Source organism: Rhipicephalus sanguineus, chromosome 2 (genome assembly GCF_013339695.2).
Source record: "Rhipicephalus sanguineus isolate Rsan-2018 chromosome 2, BIME_Rsan_1.4, whole genome shotgun sequence".
Lineage (NCBI taxonomy): Eukaryota > Metazoa > Arthropoda > Arachnida > Ixodida > Ixodidae > Rhipicephalus > Rhipicephalus sanguineus.
Genome location: NC_051177.1, coordinates 142,130,325 through 142,153,601, shown reverse-complemented (window position 1 = coordinate 142,153,601; position 23,277 = coordinate 142,130,325). Strand labels below are relative to the sequence as shown.

At 47.4% G+C, this 23,277-nt stretch overlaps 1 protein-coding gene across 2 annotated transcripts in view; it reads right to left on the bottom strand.

The window, feature by feature from the left end:
- Window positions 1-23,277, bottom strand: part of LOC119383741 (KICSTOR complex protein ITFG2) — an 89,905-nt gene that overhangs the window by 32,435 nt on the left and 34,193 nt on the right. For both annotated transcript variants that reach the window (XM_037652037.2, XM_037652038.2), the window contains exons 7-10: window positions 17,751-17,810; window positions 11,963-12,108; window positions 3,838-4,016; window positions 1,166-1,257 (exon numbers count right to left, since the gene is read on the bottom strand). In XM_037652037.2, the coding sequence (XP_037507965.1) occupies window positions 1,166-1,257; window positions 3,838-4,016; window positions 11,963-12,108; window positions 17,751-17,810 (477 nt within the window). The remainder of the gene's footprint in view (window positions 1-1,165; window positions 1,258-3,837; window positions 4,017-11,962; window positions 12,109-17,750; window positions 17,811-23,277) is intronic.

Here is a 23,277-nt window from a genome sequence, read left to right as displayed (position 1 = left end):
CCAGACAATGCCTTGGAACGCAAGAAGGCATAAATGCAAGAAGTGATAACCGCAATAACTTTCCATCGCAAAAAGGTTCACTGCGTCCCTAAACTCATCGACGCCACAATGTGCCACGAAAAGTTGTCCGTCTTTTCGGTAACAGCAGAGACTGGTCGATCGATGATTACGACTTCTGCGCGACTGCGGCGATGCCTTCGCGGATAAGCATCAGAAAAGAGCGAAGGCGAGGTGGCAGCCGTCGATGAACGTGCCATTATGCCTTATAGCCGACAACCTTATCACAGTCATGTGTAGATATCTGCTCAGCTGCGCGTGTGGCTTACGCCGCACACTGCGGATTGACGACGGTACGAGCGCGTCATGCTTAGCCATGCAGCCGTTCGCAAGTTCGCCGCCGCCGCGTCGTGCGAGACCGCTTTAAAGTGCACGTCGCTTTGTAGAAGCGAAAGTAGCTCGCGGTTTTTGAGCGGCGCGGGCACCGAGAAACGTCGATGCACTGACAGCGAGCGTATACTGGGTGTTTGACTAGGTGACAACTGAAGTGCACCGCGCATCGTCGTGCAGGGCCGCGAGAGCATCGCGGAGACGTAGAGTGTGCGTTGCTTGGAAAATGCTTGTTTTCACCGCGTTGAACGAAGAGGCTAGTCGCCGCACCCGTGCACGGTCCGGAGTGAAGCAAGCATGAAGAACGTACAAACGTGCGCATACGGCATACAGCAAGTGGCCCGGCAGTGACTCCGCAACCCAAATAGGCGACGCGCTGCGCGCAACTAGCCAGGGATGATCAGCTCCACATCGCGGTACCGCGCTTCGGTGAAACGGTGTCAGCTCATTGCAAAGGCGGTTAACTCACTCATGAGCACGCAGCGGGCGTCGCTTCATGACGCGAAAAGGCTTAGTTTGTCACCGAAGGGGTTGTTAGCACTTTAATAAAAGTGCACAAAGAAACAAAAACGGCTTGGCCGCTAAGCGCACGTTTCTAAGGGCGAGTCCATATACAACGAACTACTGATATAACGATCACTTTTCGCGACACTTTCGAGTTCGTTATAAACGGGTTCGACTGTATTGACAAATCAGTGATAAGGACTAGGAATACAGCAGCACAGAAGAGGACAATGAAAGGTAGTCATAATGACGATGAAAGCAACATGGTACGCACCACTACATCCATCTTGGTGAGGGCGAACAGCTGGTGATCCACCTGCAGGGACCACAGGATGTTGTCTCCGTCATCGACCAGCATCAGCGTGCCTGCAACAGTGAACACTTTAGTGTAATTTGGAAGCCACAAGGCTAACTGATAAGAACAATTGTTGGGGTTTTACGTCCCAAAACCATGATATGAATGAGAAACGCCATAGTGGAGGGATCCAGAAATTTCACCCACCTGGGGTTCTTCAACATGCACCTAAACCTAAGCCCACAGCTATAAGACTCTCATTAAATGGAACCTGAAGGGATCAGGGAAATATGTTCCGTTTAACAGGAGTTCCATTTACTGAGAGATGAACAGGAGTGCATAATTCAAATATGACACAATTCCATTCAAGAGATTTCTGTTAATTGAGAGTCTACCACATAGACAAGCAAGATTACCAAAGAGACACTATGATGACATTATTGCACACTACAGTAATGTCACCATGAAATGTTTCCCTGAGCTTAGGAGTTCTTTGAACCAGGATTGTTTGGGTTTAAAATGATTTATCCCTCTTGATCCACTCACTCCGCAATGTGGTAGTAGTCCGTAGGAATACGTACATATACAGCCAAACCTTGTTAATATGTATCCGCTTTAAACGTACTAACAATAAAAACATAGTTGCAATGAGTACCAGACCGAGTCTCACCGAAATTAACGCATTCGCTGACCGCTTAAGCCGTAGTGGTTCATCCTATGCCTACCAGTTAGTGCGTACCTGCGCATACCGCGATAACTTTTTGTGTCATAAACGTTTACAGCGCCACTGAACTTGCCGATGCCAGAATGTGCCGCAAAAGGTCTATCTTATCTAGAATCGCAGAGATTGGTCGATCAATGATTCTGACTTCTGCGCAATTGCGGCAATGCCTTTGCGGATAAGCATCGGGAAAGAACGAAGGCGTAATGGTGGCCGCCGATGAATGTGCCAGTATGCCTTTTCGCTGGCAACCCTATCACCTTCAGTTATCTGATCAGGCATGCCTGTGGCATAGCACTACCTTAAGCCTACTGCACGATTTTGATAGGCAACAACCTGAGCGAGCTGGGCCGCCAATCACTGTCGCCTCATCATGCAGGACGGCGTTCAGGTGTGCGTCGCTTTGTAGAAACAAAAGCAGCTTACTGTTGCTGAGTTGAGCGTCGCGGGCACCGAGAAACTTCGCTGCATTGACACTGTCACGCCAAGCGCACACTTACGATACAGCAAGCGCACCGCTGTTGTAATCATATTGCACGCTTTCGTTAGGCGGCCACCCAAACATGCCTCCGTCCGCTACCAGGACCACTAGGGCACGCAGAGATGCGGAGTGCACATCGCAGGCAGAAAGCTTGTCGTCACTGCAATAACCCAACTAGCTAATCGCTGCATCTGTGCACGGTCTGGAGTGGAGTGGGTGCGAAGAACACTCACACAGCAAACGCGCGCGTACAGTACAGCAAGCGGCCTCGCAACGTAGTGACAGCGTGAGACCAGTAGGCGACGCGCTGCACGTAACTAGACAGGGATGATCGGCTCCACGCGGCCATACCATGTTTCAATGAAACTGTGTCAGTTTTCGCTTAGTGGCAGATCGCGATGCAGACGCATACACATGTATTGCGGAGAACTGATACTGTCCGCTCTGTTCTATGTCAGCCACTGCGTATCGCGGATCCTGCAATAGTTTCGAAATGCTCTTTGGCGTCTTCACGACGAGCTATTCGACGGTCGTGCAAGAGAGCCAGAATCTCTTCTGCACATTGGCAAAAAACAAAGAAAAGGCATTGTGGTGGGTACTTGAGGCAATATCCGCTGTGGTACTGTATATATTCCTGTCTTGGCGGCGATGGCGCACGTCAGGAGATGCAAATTTTACTTGCACGTTAATGCGTACTACCGTTTAGTACATGGTTATGCTGCGTTCCCGTCAGGTACACATTAACGAGGTTTCACTGTATATCAAAGGGAGCTGCCCACAATGGCTTATGCCCATCACGCCTCTTGGGCGATGATATGTTCATTGTTTACACTCCACCGCAGAGGACCTCCTTATGAACAGTGCCCAACTCAAGTAGAAGCGCTTGCTTCTCGCATCAAAAAAAATTGAAAAGAAATCGACTTATTTTTTTCCGCCCAAGAGCATGTCCATGAGAACCTGTGCATACAGCGTGCCATGGTTCACATTGGCTGGCAACAACTGCAGCAGTTGATTGTGTACATTAAAACAAGATTTGTTTTAATAATTAGAAACACGGCTGGCACTTGCACAGCAGTATTCTTGTTGCACTTACGTACTTTGGTGATACTGGTTTCAGAGCCCTGTCGGGTACCAGTTTGAAGTTTACACTGAAGTTTCTTCCAAATCCATCGCACAAAACCTTGTCTTTATGGGCGTAATTTTTTTCAAGATTTTATGGCACCTGCGTTCTACGACGCTTTTTCAGTGCCGAAAAAATTTTATTATTATCAGGGTTGCACTATATACATATCACATTGCGCTATGCTTGACTCGTGCCATGGCAACCAAATAACTGTGGTAGGCCCATTTACTTATTCACAATTCTTAGTTAAATTAGGTTCTGTATCACTTGCAGTAACGCACAGAACACCAAATAAAATAGCAGCATTGTAATCGACCACTACTGACCGTCCAACGTGGCCAGGGCCATGAGGGAGCTGACCGGCTCCCCAGCCCGGGTGGTGCCCAGGATGCTGCCCACAATAACCGACGACACGTTGGGATTACGCATGTGGGACAGGCCCAGCTTGTGGTGCTGCGGACTCACTGACATCAGCAGGGCACTGTCTTCAGTTGCCACTCCATTGCTGCAGGAAGAGCGAAAACACTAAGGATCTCTACAGGGTATTCATCTACGCAAGCAGGGCCTCTTAAACAATATTCCACTGTGTCGTCCCTGCAATCAAGCATCACACAAAAGCATGATGACGAAAATTGTGTTTCATCAAAGAAATGAGTGACAATTCAACATTGGTTTACGAGATGTGGATGTGACTTGGTTGTGAATAGACCTCAAGCAGTTGCTGTAAAGTCCTGTTAAAACAGTCACTGTAAAATGATACGTACTAAAAAGTGAGAACTAGCGAGGCATGCAACACACAATCACCAAAGTCGAAACAAGAGAAAGGATTTTACTAGGCTTGTGTGAATAGTCTAGCAGTTCAAATATTCCAACGAATATTACAGTATTCAAATTTACTTCAAAATGAATTTAAATTATTCAAAATTTTGAAGTATTCGAAATGAACAAATAACATATATAAACCGCATGTAATGCCCTGTAAAGGTGGTTTCACTGCAGTGGAGGGATGCTATACCCTGAATCAGGCCCGTAGCCATGGGGGGGTGCCCCGGGGGCCCGGGCCCCTCCCGAAATTTTTATGATATATGGTGTTTTACCAAAAATAAATAATGAAAATGGGCGTTTTTCTCAAATAGTCAAGGCTGTCAGCAAGTGCCCCCCGCCCCCCCCCAAAAAAAAATTCCTGGCTACGGGCCTGCCCTGAATACATCTATCCAGGGGAAATCCGCACTGCCGCGAAGCCCCACTTCAAGGTTAAATGGACAAATTACCTTCACATCGATTCATCATTTTTTAAGTTTAAAAGTGCGTTATACCGGCTTATATGCTCTAAGTATAGTAAATTTAAAACATAACATATTTTACAGGTTATCACTTGCATTTTACCGAAAGTCAAATCCTGCTACAACAGTCGAACACTGATATATCGAACTCGAAGGGGATCGCAAATTTGTTCGATATATGAAAAATTTGATATAAAAAAATACAGGTCCCGAGACCTTACCAGTGGCGCACAATCACCTACAATCGGCGTATTCAAGAATGACAACTAATTCCGCACATACGATGCAACAGAATGTTTTATTTGCGCGAAAAAAATCGCTTATCTTGGGCCTGCTTCTTCGTCTTTAAAATGAAGTTGAAGACGCTGGCCTCGATCTTATCGAGGCTGTCCAGGTGCGACAGCCCGGTTCCCTCCATGTCGCCGCAAAAACGGCGAATCAAGCCGAACACTGCCGCCACTTCAGCGGCGAAGTACGCGCGTGTAGCTGCCGCCTCGTCCGGACGATCTTCGTCGCCACTTAAAGCCCGAACCACACGTACGCTGCCCGAGCGCGCGCTGTACGTTGCCTGTACGCGCTCCGGAGGCCGCACATGCGCAGACGAAGCAAGCGCGGCAAAACGCGCGCGGTACACGAGTGTTCGCGGCGACTGATATCGACCTTGAGAAGGCGCGCGCTCGGAAGCGCCTGGAGCCATCCTGGAGCCCTGCAAATACGCAACTGTGGCATGGCTGTTAGCAGCACCGGCTTGACCGACGGATGATGATACACATCATGTGAAAAATTTTAGTTCTTATTTCCTTTTGCATGCATCTAACAATAAAAAAGGTAACAGAAGGAGGTTTTGTAAGTATTCTGATGAACTATCAGTAATTTTGTACGAAACGATATCATGCATGTATGAGGAAGTGCGCGCTTCGCGTGCGCCTTCGCGCGTAGTGTGTGGGTGGAAACCGCCATAACTCGCCGGAGATGCCCGGGCTGCGCGCGATGACGCGCGCCCCGTGCGCGTTTGGGAGCGTACGTGCGGTTCGGGCTTGAGCTGTCGGCCTGGGTATCCTGGGTCCCTGCGACCGCAGCTACAATATCCTCGTCAACGAGGCTCGCAACAGCCTGAACATTGCAGTCTGCTTCCACGAAATCGTCCGCAGACACTTCGGGTGGAACGGCAGCCGGGAACAGGGACGACAACTCGCGAAATGTGTCGTCTATGCGCTCGTCATCGCAGTCTTCACCAGTTTCCGCAAGTTCCACCGTCACGAAGCCTGCTTTCCGGAAGCAGTTGGCCACTGTGACCGTCTTCACGTCTCGCCAGGCGCCCGTCACCATTTGAATGGCACCAAGCAGGTCAACCTTATTATCGGTGCCCATGCAGAGGTTGACCAGCAGCCTATCAAGGAGTCACCTCCTGTAGCCCACCTTGAAGGACTTGATGATGCCCTGGTCGAGCGGTTGCAGCTTCGCTGTCGTGTTGGCCGGCAGAAACTCCAGCTCGATGGTTTTGAGCTCGCAGGTGAGCACACACGCAAAAGAGGAATGCGGTGGTATGCGACAACTCACGGAAGTGAACTCCGCCAACAAAGCACTTGCGATCAGTCGCTATGGCGGCGATGGCTACACGGGCTACCTGCAGGGCAGCAGCGATGTACGAAAGGCACAAGCTGTGATTGGCTGAGCGAATATGAAAGGCACGGGCTGTGGTTGGCTGATCAAAACGCACAAAACGGCAACAAAAAAAAAAGAACAAAGGTGAGAGAAGGAGGCCGCCGGCTCCTTTGTTCCTGCTCTCCGAGCAGACGGCAACGCAGAGAAAGCATGAGAAAGAGAGAGAGAAAGAGAGAGAGAAAAAAAAGAAAAAAAAAAGCCATTCCACAAGTTCGAGAACACGCCCAACAGGAGTACAGTCCGAGCACTCTTGCCGTCACGTTTTTTTAGCATTTCGGGTGTCGGCTGAGACGCGGTGCCGTGAAGGTTGCGGGGCGCAACGAGTGCCAAAGCGTGCCAGCTCGCGCAGCATTCGGTAAATCCAATGACGGGTAAAAATATCGTTCAATATAAACGTGTGAGTTTCTATACTTTTACAAAGGATTTTCAAGGGGATAATTTACGTGTTCAATATAGCCGAAAATTCGATATATGTGGGTTCGATATATCCGTGTTCGACTGTATTCAAAGTTGCTTGCACTTTCCTTTGAACCAAGAAGATGACATTTGCATGTGCCTTGTTTCAATTAAAAATATATATATATTGCGCAGGTTAGTTGGGTCATGACAAATATGCTAATTTTCGTTATAATATGTGATATATACTATTTGAATTCGATTCGAAATTATTCTATCAAATCACTATTCGCTTCGAATTTGCTTCCAACATAAAATTTACTATTCGCACAAGCCTAAATTTTACACCTTCTTATCGATTCCAAATGATCAGTTGAAAGTAATGATCACTCCTCCATGCGGTCGACGGTGGACAAACAAGCAACGCCTCAGGCTGAAGCCAATGTTACTGGTCTTCGAAAGTTAGTGAAATTATCCCACATGATACTAAACAGAACTACACGAGTCAGCTGTGCTTAAATTTTACTGAACAGACAAGTTGCCTAACTAAGTAGATTTAACTGACCAATGGCTATTGTCATGTTGTTGCATTGTTTGCACACTTCAAAACTGCAGTACTGAGCGAACACTTGAGTGGGTATTTGTCATGTTGATCTTGTTGTATGTCTGAACCATTTAGCCCACTTAGCTAATAATTAATTTTAAACAGTATGGTGTTAATTTTTAAACAGTATGCTGTTTAAAATTAACAATAATATCTGGGGTTTAACGTCCCAGAACCACGATATGATTATGAGAGACGCCATAGTGGAGGGCTCCGGGAATTTCAACCACCTGGGGTTCTTTAACGTGCACCTAAATACAAGTACACGGGCCTCAAACATTTTCGCCTCCATCGAAAATGCAGCCGCCGCGGCCAGGATTCGATCCCGTGACCTTCGGGTCAGCAGTCGAGCACCATAACCACCAGACCACCGTGGCGGAGCATGCTGTTTAAAATTAACATTACAGACCAAAGAAAATAAATTTTCGTTTGAAAATTTGCAGACAGGGAACGAACAATCATTTCAGCTTTGCAGATAATGGAATCTTGCGAATTTAAAATATATATAAAAGAAAAAGCAAAGTAACCTGGTCTTTCAATCAATACCTAGCTTTAAGTACACTTGAACCAATCCTGGCTAATTTTGTTTGAAAACCTCAGTGAGCTAGCCAAAGAAAAGTTTGCCCTGGTTCAGAGAATAGATTCTGAACCAATGCCATTTAGAGGGCTGTCACTTTAACATCTGAGCTGACCAGGAGGCTGGTAGATCACAGAATGAGGTTGAATTACTCCACAAGTTTGGGTTATAAAGGATATTGCTTCTCATAGCTCTTGAAGTATGAAAAGCAGGGTGCAACTTACATATAAGGACACTGCGTTTTCTATTTCTTGCTGTGAAAAGTAGGTATGTGTTACAATCGTGAGCACATCACAATTTAGCACACAGTAGAATAAAGTGCATGTTAAAATTAAGTGCACGTTGCAATCAAGTGCACGTTGCAATTGGGTACATGTTATGATCACTGCTATGCTCAAATCAAGTCAACACAGTATTTGATGTGTATGTGTTTGCACAATATACATATACAGCTTTCACAGGCAACAGCAGCCTATACAATTCAGAGACTGTGCGCAGCAGACCAACAAAGCACCTCACACACAAGGAGAGTCAGTGGCATGCTGAAGGTGTACATTTCTGCGCAGTGAACTCTTGTTGCTCCGATGCCACCTGAACACAGCTGGGTGCTGTCACCCGAAAGACCTGACTCGTAATGTATGGAAAAACTTTATTTAGGTCCGTCGGGGCGTGAACTAGCACGTAGCGGGCCGCTCCCACGTCGGGACAGATAGGCCTAACCTGTCCGCCACGTCGTGGGCCCGTTGGACTGCCCATAGCTGCGTCCTGAAATCCGTACTGCGTAGCGCAGCATCCCACTTTGACGATGTAACGTTTTGAACCCGTAACGCAGGGCACCGCCAGAGCATATGATCTAAGCTGGCAAAGTCTGAGCAAAGCGCGCACGTGTTTGACGTCTGAATTTCTGGGTAAATTTTGTGCAAGAGTGCGGGACTGGGATATGCCCCGACCTGCAGGAGTCTGAGCGTCAATGCCTGAGGCCTGTTCAGTTTAGTGTGCGGTGGCGGATACTTTCGCCTCCTCAGATAAAAGTTCTTGCAAAGTTCATTGTACGTCGTTGGGGGATCTTTGTTGTCAACAACCTCATCGTCATGCCGTTCAGTAGCTACGCGGTCGACGACTCCTCGCGCAGCTCTATGGGCCTTCTCGTTGAGGTTGGACGGAGCGCCCTTGATCTGTCCCATGTGAGCTGGGAACCAGACGATTGTGTGTTGTTGTACCTCCTTATTTCGCCGCAGGATCCGCAAGGCTGATTCTGAGATGGTGCCCCTACCGAATGCTCGAACTGCTGATCTCGAGTCACTGTATATTGTTGTTCTCCCGTCGTCTAGCAGGGCCAAGGCTATTGCGACCTGTTCGGCAACCTCAGCCGTTGTGGTCCGGACCGACGAGGAGTTTGTAATAATGCCATCTTGATCAACAGTGACTGCAACGAATGCTTTTCCGTTTGGGTACCGTGCAGCGTCAACGAAACAGCAACTCCGGGCATGTGCATGGGCACTCTCCAGGAGGGCTTTAGCCCTAGCCCGTCGTCTGCCTACATTGTATTCAGGGTGAACATTCCGAGGTATGGGTGCCACGGTAATACGCTCTCTTTGTTCTCGAGGAACGCTGCAGTAGCGGGTATCGATTTCTGTCGGGTGAACTCCAAGCTCTTTCAGGATGTTTCTCCCGGCACTGGTGGTAGAAAGTCTCGTGAACTGCGCCCTCTCTTGTGACTCAGCTATCTCTTCCAGCGTGTTGTGCACGCCGAGGTGAAGCAGCCTCTCCGAGCACGTATACATGGGAAGCCCGAGGGCTCTCTTCACCGCTTTTCTTATCAACGTGTTCAATTTGTCCCGCTCCGACCTCTGCCAGTTGTGCATTGCCGCTACGTAGGTGACGTGACACATCACGAAAGCATGCACCAACCTGATGAGGTTGTCCTCGCATAGTCCTTGCTGCCGGTTAGCAACCCTTCTTATCAACCTCAGGGCGTTGTCTGTTTTCCTTGTAAGCTTCAGTACAGTCTGGTTATTTGAACCGTTTGACTCAATCATCATACCCAGAACGCGGAGGGTGTCCACCCTGGGAATGATACCACCCTCACTTGTCCTTAGAGTGATGTCGATGTCCTCTACAGGCCTCCAACCTTTCGGTTTGGGGCCCCTGCGCTTGGGGCTGTAAAGTAGCAGCTCTGATTTCCGCGGTGAGCATCGGAGTCCAGTAGGTCTGAGGTAGCTTTCTGTGACCTCGATGGCATCTTGAAGCGCAGTTTCCAAATGGCCATCGCTGCCCCCGGTGCACCATATGGTGACGTCGTCTGCATATATAGTATGATTAATGCCGTCGACCTCCGAGAGTTTTTTGGACAGACCAATCATGGCGAGGTTAAAGAGGGTCGGGGATATGACCGACCCCTGTGGCGTACCTTTAGAACCAAGTTTAACGGAGTCTGAAACGAGGTCTCCCACTTTGAGGGTGGCTTCTCTGCCCGCCAAAAAGGATCTCGTGTAGTCATAAAAGTTCTTGCCTAGACCAAGGCTCGAGATCGTTCCCAAAACATAGGAGTGTAGGATGTTGTCGAAAGCCTTCTCCAAGTCAAGGCCAAGAATGGCTCTCGTGTCCCTCGTGTTGCGATCAATGATCTGATTCTTGATTAGCTTCATGGCATCTTGAGTAGAAAGCCCAGGTCTGAAGCCTATCATGTGGTGGGGATAGACGTCATTGTCTTCCAAGTATCGGGAGAGCCTGTTCAGGATTGCGTGCTCGGCTACCTTGCCCACACACGAAGTGAGCGAGATGGGCCTAAGATTGTCGAGACTGGGTGGCTTTCCAGGCTTGGGAATAAGGATGACGGTGGCCTTCTTCCATAGTGCTGGAACATTTCCGTTGCTCCATGACATGTTGATGAACTCAGTGAGGTGCTCTATTGATTTGTCATCCAGGTTCCTTAGGGCCTTGTTAGTGATCTTGTCTGGACCGGGTGCCGATTTGCCATTTAGGTCGTGTAGGGCTTGCCTGACTTCTTCAACTCCAAACTCTGCGTCCAACTCTGGGTTCTCAACGCCCTCATAATCCTTGAGGGGACGATCATCCATCGGGCTGGAATCCACCTGTAGGTACTTGCTCACAAGCGTCTGTATAACTTCATCGTCCGTGGATGCAGCCTGACTCGTAATTCCCATGAAAAATGCCAATAACTTATTCAGTATGAACTTCGTGTGTGGTGCAAAGTCCAAGTGGTGTCTGACGGTGGTTTCACCGCTTAATGTTAGAGTTCCTATTTGGTGCCTCAATCTCCTTCACCTCGACTGTGAGATATTGTAACATAAACTGAACACACGAAATACCAACACCATGTGTGCGCAGGAATTTTAGGTCACATGAAAGAAATTGCTAAGCATGCGTACCTCGCAACCTAGCGAACAAACAGAAGGTTCAGATAGGCAATCATCACCCAACATTTAGATGTAGAATGCTTCCGCGAGTTCACGAGCCCTTTTGTTTGTGCTTCAACAGTGTTATTGAAACACAGTCACTTCAATAAGGTTTCAATAAACTTCAGTCGTTAGACAGTGCCCGTCCTATGTCCTTCTCGTCTTGCGTCTCCGTCGTGTTCACACTGGTTTTCCAAGTAACTCTGGATTAATACTGACTGTTTGGAGTAGTTTAGCATCCACCTAAGCCTAAGTACACAGTTGTATCTGCATTTTGCCTCCATTAAAGCACAGCTGCTGTGTCCAGAAATTGTATCCACATCCTCAAACTTAGCAGTGCAACATTTTAGCCACTAAGCCAACCTGGCAAGTTGACAGTTAGACTAACAATAAACGAAATTATATAACAAAAACACATGATTGATTATGCACAGGATTTTGTTACTAAAGTTTGTTACGTTTGAGCTTTGACTAATCCATAGCCAATAAGATTAGAAGAAAGCTTGCCTTGCAGCAGTTTCCCCAGGGCTGCTGTCATGGGCGGGACTAGCCTTAGACGTGCCAAAGTCAAGCTTGATGTAGGTGCCACCAGGCTGCGCGACCAGGATGGCCAGGCCCCCTTCAGGTGTGTTGTTGAGCGAGATGTTGCCCACCTGTGTGTATGGGCCTTATGTCTAATGGTAATTTCACTAGGCACCCAATAAGGTAAAACCTGGTTACTACGCACCCATTTTAAACACAGAGTTGAAACTCGATTTAACAAAGTGATGACCACGATAGAATCATTTTGGTACATCTAGAAGTTTGTAAAATTGAGAAAGGAATTTTTCCGCTCTTCAAAATCTAAAATTGTCACTTAGACACCCAAAAAGCTACCACGGCAATGTATTTGCCAGTAAGCCATGCCTGCACAAATGAAAAGTCCGCGAGGGTGGCCTGGACATGGAGCCTCTCATGTTCAGGAGATTCGGGTCAGGTAGACAGTCATGTGAAGCTATGACAGGCCTTAGATATGCAAAGGTGAGGGAGGAGGACGAACGCAGTGATTATGCAAGCACACCGAGCAAGAAAGTTGCAAGGGGACTATCAGTGACATCCGTCGTATAAACTGTGAAATAACTAAAGCACCCACCGTAGTATTCCTGTGGGAGCATTCACAACCATCACCACCCCAAAGTGCCATCTGGTACGTAAGAGCTACCGAATGTTGAATCCGTTGTTTCTGACATTGGCACAGTGCGCAAGCCTTGTCAAAATAAAACTAGGGTCATGACTGGGACAGCTACATGTTTTAACACAATAGCATTAGAGCAAGCCGCTCAAAGAAAAAGCCATCTGTGTCAAAATTAAAAAGCCATCTGCGTAAAATTAAAGGAACTTAAAAAATGAAGCGGGTGACACATTAAAAAAAATGGCGCGCACGACTTTTATAGGCGTATCAATCGTTGATGGAAGAGCCACTATTGCAATCAGCAGCAGCACTCCTGACGACAAACAGTGGCTCAGCGGCTATTTGTTTGAGGTCACCAAGGCCTCGGCGTTGAATCTCATTGTGCTGGCTGGACGATGACAGTAAGAATAGTTATAGTTTATTTACATAGTCCATCGACTATGTAAATAAATTTCTGTTGTGAAACGTACTTGGCTGTTTATTATTTTTTGATGTTCTATGTGCAGTTTTGGGGGATCAATGTACATTTATGTCGACTTACAATCATTTAAATATGGTAGTTTCGTTAATTCAGGTTGATGACAACAATGAATCGTACAGGTGTACCTGCTAGAGAATGGCAATTTCTTTGTCAGATCTGAAATGCTATAAAATGAGGTTATGTTAGATTGCGTTTTAACTGCACTAACAGAACAGTTAAAATGCAGTTCCCACGAATCTCAGCCAAATCGCTATACAGCCCCACGTATTTGCTGAACGCTTAAGCTGGCACTTGAAAAAATTTTTTTTCATTTCTTGATCAATTTTGATGAAACTTTCAGAGTTTATGTATGTTTCTGTGCTAATTTCAAATATGCAATTATTTTTGTATTAGAATGAGCACTTTATAAAATACAAAAATGGATCGTCTAAACCCATTTGCACAGAGGTTATCGTATGTTAAACATTCGCGAGTGAGTCAATTTCAAGGTGGAATTTCACTTGTAAATGTTCAACAACCATAACATTCGTTCTAATGGGTTTAGAACATCCATTTTTGTTGCACTGCCCATAGTTCTGATTGCAGATTATTGTGTTAGGCTGATTTACTTTGTAACGCACTCAGTTTAGAAAAATTCTTGCTCCCCAAAAAGCACATGATATTGCAATCACTTTTTCTCACAGAGGCTTAACCACACCCTTCAATTTATAACGTTGTTTAAGCCACAATATGCAGCAAAATGTCTTCAGACTTCTGTGGGAGTGTGGTGATGCCTCGAAAGATGAGCCTCAGAAAAGCACAAAAGCGTGATGGCAGCCGACAAACTTACCAATACAACTGATCGCAAAGAACACTATCACAGTAAGCATTCTCAGCCATCTGGGCCCGTATTCTCAAACGATCGCGAAAGGCGATAGTATCGCGTTTGGTGACGTAGAATCCGATGCGTTCAATAACTGAACAAACACTTACCTGTGACATCATTGTTGCACTGGCCGTTGGTGTTACGAATGTCTCACAACACAGGAGTGAGCGTACCACACGAACGCAGAGCAACCCGAATACGGCATTTTCGAGCGTATGGTGGCTTCTACGCAGAGGCCAGGCTTGGCTATGGCTACTTGAAATATAGGACGTGTTTAAAGTGCTTTCAACAGTTTTTTGTGCAATTGTTTAATGGACAGTATAATATTTAAAGACTGCAACTTTGTGGGAAATGTATTTTTGTTGAGAGTTTAACACGACATATTCAGAGAGTTCAGCTGTAGTGTGCCGCCGCAGCGACATCATCTCAACATCTTAACATGTTGCCGGCGCGCGATGAATCGCGCACGCAACGCACTGTTCATGTTCCTGGAACGTTCAAGCCACGAAAAAACACGTGCTGTCTATAAATAACGAGGACCCGTGGTCGTAGACGTCTTTACTGTGCAAGGGCTAGCTCCCAATCCCCTTCGTTCTCCTCTTCCTTTCGACCCTGTCCCCACCCTCAAGGCTATGCCCCACTATTCTATTTTCAACATCCTCCGAGGGGGAGAGGACAAAAAACGTCACATCAGTCATTTTGTGGCTTCCATTACACACAGGTTTTGCACCGGCCGGTTCACCACGTGGCCTGTAGCCAAACAAACGGAACAGGCTGTGGCTATCTCGTCCGTGATGCAGTCACGTCACTCGGACAGCTGTTCTTGCACTGTCACCGCGTCTCAGACGCCAATTGGTGATGAAGCCTGCTCATCCGACTTGTAAATGAGGTGCACGCTTCCATCTCCGTCGTTTCCATCTCGGTGTGGCATCGGTGGTGTACTCCGCACTCAGGTTCTCCTGCAGACGGTTTACTGCAGCGTTTGGGAGTCTTCTCCATGTGCCTAGATACCTGCAGCGACATTTCTTGCTGCGGCCCAAACCCTGCGAAGTCCCGAATTTTGAGAAGGTTGCCGATATCGACGCTTGTTCTCCTGATCGGTTCACCACGTCAGTGACGAGTCCCAGTGCCTGACTCTCCCGTTTCTCTGTAGGAATATGTTCGTTGAGATGCTCGCACAGTAGGTTCGCGTGCTGGTGGTATTTCTTCGGCTTCGTTTTCGGGACCCTCCACTTCTCTTCCCGAGGCAGAAGCAGCGCTTTCTCTTCCTTGTGTACGCGCTCCTTCCTTCGCCCAGTCATAACCTCATCCAGTTCCAAGAAGCTGAACGGAACAAAATCCTGACATCCAGGCTATGCGTCCAACGACGAAGATTCCAAGAAAAACACGGCACGACTGCTAGCTCCATCGAAGGAGTTATTGTTGCAGGTGGGCAAGCTGTCGGCAACTTCTTCCTTTCCACGCTTGATCAGTTGCTTACTGGACACAAACTGTTCATCAACTTCAACCTCATTATTCATGCCACAGCTTCCACCGTTTTCACGACTGCCGCCTGTACTTTCGAGAATGGCTATCGATTGATCCTCTTTTGGTTCTTTATCTCTCTTCGGAATACTACCACAGTTCTCCAATGGCTGTTCCTCTCTTGTCCAATTAACCGCGTGCAACGTTTGCTCAGGAGGACCTTCCACGCACATCATCGTCACTTGATCACTGCCAAAAAAGACCTCCTCTCTCGGTGGCTCCATATTTCTGCAGGTCATCACCACCGATTTGATGTTATTCTCTTTTTCATCTCTTTGTGGACTCGCAGACAATCCGCTTTTGTGGTTGGAATCTGAGCCTTCGAAACTTGTCATGTCTCTTTGCATGGCTTCGGAGATGCTGTCACAGTCGGCGGCGATTTTACAAAAACCAGCTCGGTTGTAGTTTCCGCTGTCACGTCTGGCGTAAGCAAAAGGAGGATAGCACGTGTTACACAGGAGAAACAGACTGTTCGCGTTCAGACAGGAAATACTGCCCATCAGCGATGGCATACAAGACCTTCTCATGGTATTCTGCAGACTCGTCAAGTTCCTTGTCAAGTTCCTCGTCTTCAATAACGTCGAGGACCTTCCTGTCCAACTGGCGGAGCTCAGCTTCTTTGCTCTTCAAAACGTTGACGTACTTCATGACATGGCGCGCTTCGGCATCGGGATTCTGCAGCAGTTCTGTCAGGACCGTAATAATCCGAGAGACGCTGACCCTGAGAGTTCCACGCACCTTCCGAAGACGCTCGGCCGAACTCATTGTAGTCCACGAATGACCATTCCCGGGTTTCACGGCACCAAAAATAAATAACGAGGACCCGTGGTCGTAGACGTCTTTACTGTGCAAGGGCTAGCTCCCAATCCCCTTCGTTCTCCTCTTCCTTTCGACCCTGTCCCCACCCTCAAGACTATGCCCCACTATTCTATTTTCAACAATGGCAAAGAAAGAGTACTGAAAACACCCCAAAGTAATGCTCGCTGAAAGCTCCAGCGTAAAAAATGCTGCGCACATCCACCGAGGATTGAATACTAGAAGCTACAGTCTATGTCTATGAAATGCTAGACTTCACCACCAACCGACGGTGATAAGGTGCGTTCGTTTATTCCAGGCACGTCAGGAGCACCGTAGAGCACCGTCACGTCGACGGAAATAGTAGATGGCGCCCTCACTTTTCCTGCTTTGCTCAATAGCCAATCAGCGCGCACCAAAGGTGATACTTTTGCGATTGTCGCCTTTCATGATCGTTTGAGAATACGGCCCCTGCTTGACAGTGCATGTGGCGCAGCGCTGTTTGCGCTGCTGCCAAACGTAGTGCCCGATTTGGATAGGCAACAACCTGAACATTGCATCACCATTTGCTACTGCATCCTCTTTAGGGCCACTAGGTGTGCCACGGAAGTGCAGGCTGCGCATTACTCGCAGAAACAAAAGCAGCTTGCTGTCGCCACCTTGATCCAATGAGATACTTGACATAACAATGCACGGTCAGGAGTGGAACAGGTACGATTAACACTCTCATGGCAACCACCCCAGTAATGATGGCTTGAGCTTAGCAGGTGCTGTGCCCTGGAGAGAAATAGGTTGGGACGAATGGCTCCACACAGCACCAGGCACTGCGCTTCAATGAAATGGCATCGGTTTTCGCACAATAGCAGATCGTTGCACAGGTGCGCACAGATGTGCTCTACAAAGCGCATTGTCTGCAAAAGCGCTGCAGCACTTTTGATGCTGCTTTGCTGGAATGGTGAAACGTAACAATGGGAAGTTGGCAGTCACATAAGAGTATCAGATACTGACCGTATAGAAAGCGCATTCTCTTTGTGACTAACATGGTCTCATCAGCAGAGTCGACTACTAGTCAAGCGTGAAGAAAGGAAGGTGCACCCAAGCCAGCGCTATCACAACTTGTGTATGTCTATCCATCTTACAAACATGTGCTGCGGGCACCATTCACACAATACTGGCCTCCTTCGCAACAGCGTCACCTCGCTTCTAACCTGCACCGATCGGCACAATCAGTAGATGATGACATCAGCAAAGATTCTCACACATGCAAAGCAACAGCATTCTTACATTCTGCCTTCCTCTGCGGGCGAGAGGGAAATCGTTGCGAAATTGAAAAGAAACGCCTTTCTTCACTGAGAATTGCATTACACACCGAAAAACCACACAAGAATAAAAAAGTCAAAGCAGTGCAGAAAGTGGTCAAGACCATGGCCCCTACCCTCGTGAGAGTGAGACAACCTACCTGGTTTGCAAACTCCCACTTGTGCAGGCCCACCAGCTTGCCCTGGCTTTCCGTTCCACTCTGAAATGCATGGCAGGTGCAAGACATCTATGTACATCAAAGGCAAATATTAGGACGACAAGCACTGTAATATTATACTATTCCAGAACCCTCGCAGCACTGGTTTCTTAAACAAAAAACAAATAATAAAAGTTAGTTCAAGAAAAAAAATTCGGCGTTTCAGAGAATGACACAGACCTAATGCAATCAAAATCACCCCTCAAGCAGGGGAGAACAACTATGCATGAAATGTACAGGTGGGCTAGTTGGTTGATCATTATAGCATATGGCAGCGCACATGGGGTGAAAGGACAAACACAAGATGCTTGTGCTGTCCTTTTGTTTCGTGTTCATCTTTTCACCCGGTGGGCGCTGCCATACGCTATGACTATGCGTACATCATTACAAGCCCTTTGCTGCACGACAGGCGGTGCTGCAGTTTCTTGCCTAAAACGCAAAAGGGTGAACAGAAAGTGAGCTGGCCACATCACATAGATGCAGCACTTCTCTTGTACTCCTGTCACACATGCAACCCTAAACGTACTTTGAGACAGTGCACTTAAGCACACCGAGTACAACATTGGTGGCGTGCTGCTACACGAGAAAGAGAAGTGTACATTGGAAATGGTAATAATTAATTGTTGGGGTTTTACATCCTGCAACCACAACATGATTATGAGGGATGCTATAGTGGAAGACTCCAGAAATTTCGACTCCCTGGGGTTCTTTAATGTGCACCTAAATGTAAGCACACGGGAAACTGGAAATGGTGATGTGTTACGGTAGTCACTAGCACAACATATTTCTTCAGTAACAATGTATTATAATATGCAAACATCCAATCAAATAAACTTTACGTACAAATTCGGGTGGACGCGGCCATTTCATGGCATGTACTCTGGCATGCTTCCGGCAGCCATGGCCATAAGCTTCCTGACCAAGAATAGTAAATTGTTTTCTTGTAGTATAGCACTTTTTAATGTCAAAATATTTCTAATAACGAGAATGATGACTTAAATATACTACCGACTCAGCTTTTAACTAAGTTATTTTTTAGCAACACAGTTTCACAAAGTGAAGCGAGTTTGGAAAATGCCTTCACCAGCAAGAGCGTTCTGTAGCGTGTCACTGAACTTACCCACGTGACAGCGCACAAATGACTCTAGTGGCGAAGTGCACTAATTTAAAGTGCGCTTGTATTTACCCATGTGACAGGGGTGTTACTTGCAGTCAATGCAAATTTTACGATAATGAAAAGCCATCAAAGCACTACACATTAACGAAACTAGGAAAACCGGAATGTCCATGCAAAGAAACCTTACGAACACCTGCATCACCAGTATCATTGCAAGAGATGGCGGCTATTAGGTACACATTTCTGACTCTAGCTATTGAATCTTGTGCTCACAATAACCAAAAGCATTGCCTTTGAGACTGGTGGCTGTTACTTAGAGGAAATTGTCATTGGAATGCAAGTTGGTGCACTGCCTAAGCCAACATGAAAAAGATATTTACAGGGAGAGTTGAACAGATATCGGTAGATACCATTTTACAGCACCTTACAAAGCACTGCAATAATGTTTTTGTTAAACGAGTACAGACACACAATTTGGCACCTTGTTTTTACTGTTGCAGTAAGTAGCTAGTGACCCACTCATCATAAACGGACACCTGGTTTACTCAAGCTTGCGGTAGTTGATTATTTGAAAATGTTTCTATAGCGCCCAGACACAGTTTCAGTATCAGAAAGAACCAAAAAAGGCGGGACCGGGGTGACTTTACTGTAAATAATGCTGGCCACATGCCGCACAAAACAGTGACGCACGCAGCAATGCATGCACATGCGCACCATGTTAACAACTGTGGCAGAGAGTACCAAATCGTGATATAGGTGGTTGCTGGTTGGTTACATCCAATTTAATGTTGACATCGCAAGGTGCCGCCTTTTGCATTCCGTTGCACAGCATACACTTTAAAATTTACTTTTAATATGTCCCAGGCTATATTTGCCGTTGACGTTTTACAGAAAATGTGTGAGTGTCCACACAAATCTATCTCACAAGTTATCTCACCTTCAAGGTTTCGTGTCAGTGCTCCTTTAAAAACAATTGAGTATTAGTCACATAACTGTGGATGTGCTATGTCATTAGGCTAGTAATAGAATGTACCACTGCAGTTGCACGGCCGCTACATAAAAAAAACAGGTGCGGCCTGCTGCGTGGCGCCGAAACGGCGTCCGGGTCCTAGTTCTCCTTGCGCCCGCTCTGGCGCCACCACAACGGTCCAGCTGTTCACGAAGAAGCGCTTCGACAGCCGCGTTTGTACGCACGACACTTACTCCAATCAGGCCGTAGATAAAGCGTTTTATAGTTGCACATTACAGGTCGAATAGTGAAGTCGTTATTAGAACTGCCGATTACACCACATATATGAACAGTTTGCCCTGGAGTACCAATGTTTTGTAGAGTGGGCCTCAATACTCTCCATGAATGCTGCCCGTTTGACTCAACTGAAATGAAGAGTGTCACTCAGTCACTGATCCCGTTAATGGACAGGCAGTCGCCGGGAAAGTTCCAAGGGCTGACTTATCGGCCCACCGAAACGCACCACGAAAAAACACACAATTTAAATGTAGGTCCTTTTAGTGCGCCAACTAATGCCGGTTGTGGTCCAAGCAAGAGTTAGAGCCAAGAGTTGACAACACAAACAAAATATATTCTGAGTTAAGGCAGTACAAGCACCACGCAAACATCCACACTCGGCAGGTATCAATTACAACTTACAACATCACTTAGATGGTGTTTAAAACAACGGGAACAAACTTACCGTGCTACAAATGCACTCTCATCCATCAGAAACTATCGAAGAACACTTAAAGGCCTTGAATATTCACCAAACGTGTGCAGCCCACAATTCTTTGAACGTTCCTCGTATATTTCTCTTCCATGAAACAGTCAAACAATATCCAGCTCCGGTCACCGTCATTCAGCGACACTCTTCTAAACAGTGCTCCCACGGTGTCATCACTCGATTATCCAAGATCAACTGACCGCACTACACGACTCACACGACCAACATAATTTCTCCGCCGACTTCATCCTACCGTCGCTACCGTCCTACCCTCCGTCGTCTTTCGTTTGGATCCTTCCCGGTTTCGCGAACACTCCAAGTGATTGTTCGCCTCGTAGCACGTAGCGCAGCGAAAGCTAGGGGAAAGGGATTCGTCTCGCCGGTTCGTCTGCGGAATCGGTCGGTTCCACTTTGATTTCTTGAATTCTCCCGATCTGCGTGGCTGTTAGGCTGTCGCTGCTGTCGCGACCGCGACGGCGTTCTCGGTGGAGAGGGTAGGGGTTCGCCCCGGGCGCCTTTTGATGCTTGTCTTTTTTGTTTCGTTGCGCGCACCCGTTGGGGGTAGCAGTCAGCGCAGTGGCATGATGCTGTAGTCAGGATGCGGCGGCGCGCGGCTGTTTTAGCGCTCGTTTGAGGCAGAAAGAAGTGCTCTTTTACGAATATTACGCTTCCCGACACTGTAGATCGCACGGGAATACGTGGTACTTCACAGTAGCGTCTTTTTACACGTTCGAGTTGCACTGCGGCACACAACAGGTTCGCGTCATTCATCCGCTAAAAAAACGTCTGCCACACACGCGCACACCAAAAAACCGTACTCATGCGCAGGAAACATGAGGCAAGCTGCTCGCACGCGCGGTCACACACAAGAAAGACACGAGAAAGTACACGGACACGCATAAATACTGAGGCGACCACATAGTAACACGGACCAGCGTCTGCCTTGCGGACCGCGCTTGTGGCGCCCTCACCCAAAACAGCTGCCGCTCAGCCGACCCGCGCTCGCCCATTGACGGCGACGCGACGCAGCAGGCCGCACCTGTTTTTTTTTTATGTAGCGGCCGTGGCAGTTGTATCTCATGCACTACCAATACTTTCATATCCCAACTGCTACGCTGCTGCTGTCCATAATACTGACATTTTAGACGTTCTCAAGCGTTGGTCTATCAATGTAACAAGTTTTGTGCTTTTAGTGTTCAAAGGATTGACCCGAAAAATGCTCAAAATAAGATATTACCAGTGATGTGATTGACTGAAGCTGTTTTGGAGCAGGTTTTTGGAGCAGCAAAAAGTGCGTTTTGGAGCAGGTAAAAGGGCTTTTCGAGCAGCCAAAAATGCGTTTGGGAGCAGGGAAAACAGCTTTTGGATCAGCTAAAAGCTCACTGCCAAGGGGAAAAATGAACCGTGTCAAGCAAAACAGTCAAATAAGGAGGAACTGTTTTGAAATAAAAAGTTCTGTCCAATAATGGCTGTTTGCATAACACCACTGGATCACCTAACAGCCCCGTAAGCGTAAACATTGGACAAGGGTGTCAATGCAGGCTGCCATTGGCGTTGCTTAGAGTGGCCAAACTAACATTGCAGGTAGGGTTTCCCAACTACAGTAGAATCTCAGTGATACAGTGAAAGCTCGTTAATTCACACCTCATTAATTCGAAATTTTGGATAATTCGAAATGGTCGCCGCAGTCCGGTCCGCAGTGCATAGGAGACCATGTGTAAAATGATTCGTTAATTCGAACAGAAATTGCTGCCTCTACGGATAATTCGAAGCGCGCGCCGCCGAGCGTCATCATCGTCAAACACTAGTGGAAGCTCTTACGGCCGAACGATAGGTGGCACGACCGGTTTTTTCGAGCTTCAAGTTGCCTCCGAGCAAAGGGCGAGCAAAGTATGGCCTCCGAAATCCAGGGAGCAATTTTTTTTTTTCCGTAGCCCTCCCGCTATCTCAGCGCCTGGCGCCACTTGTATACGCGGGACCAGCGGGACGCTGAGGAGTTGGCGGAGTAGTCCTAGCAGTCCTAGGCCGCACCCGGCAGCGTCACTTTGTTCCTCGAGCACGTTGTTCGTTCACGCCGTCAAGCCGTCTTATTCCGCATCGAAGTTGCAAGATGCCGCGGGGAAACTACTGCGCGAAGACTGTCAAGGAGAAGGTGGAGACTTTGCGAGAGGTTGACCAAGGGAACTCGAGCAAATACGAAATTGCGAGGAAGCACGGCATACCTCCGAGCATGTTGTCAACCTACATACGCAACAGGACGGCCATTGAAAACGCCTATGAAGCCAAGGATTTTGGCGCCAGTCGAAAAAGGCTAAGGACAGCGAAGTTCCCGGAACTGGAGTCGGCTTTGATTATCTGGGTTAAAGAAATGAGAGCCCAGAGTATCGCATTGAGCGGCCCTATCATCATGGCCAAGGCAGCCGATTTCGCCCTGCGCTTGGACATTGGAAGACTTTGTCGCCTCCGAGGGATGGTTTCATCGTTTCAGGGAGCGGCACAATCTCGTATTCCGCACGTTATCCGGCGAGGCAAAGGAAGTGGACACCGAAACATGCGCTACTTGGAGAAGCGACACCCTGTAGCAGTACTTGGAGAGCTACTCACCACAGGATGTGTTTAACGCTGACGAGACAGCGTT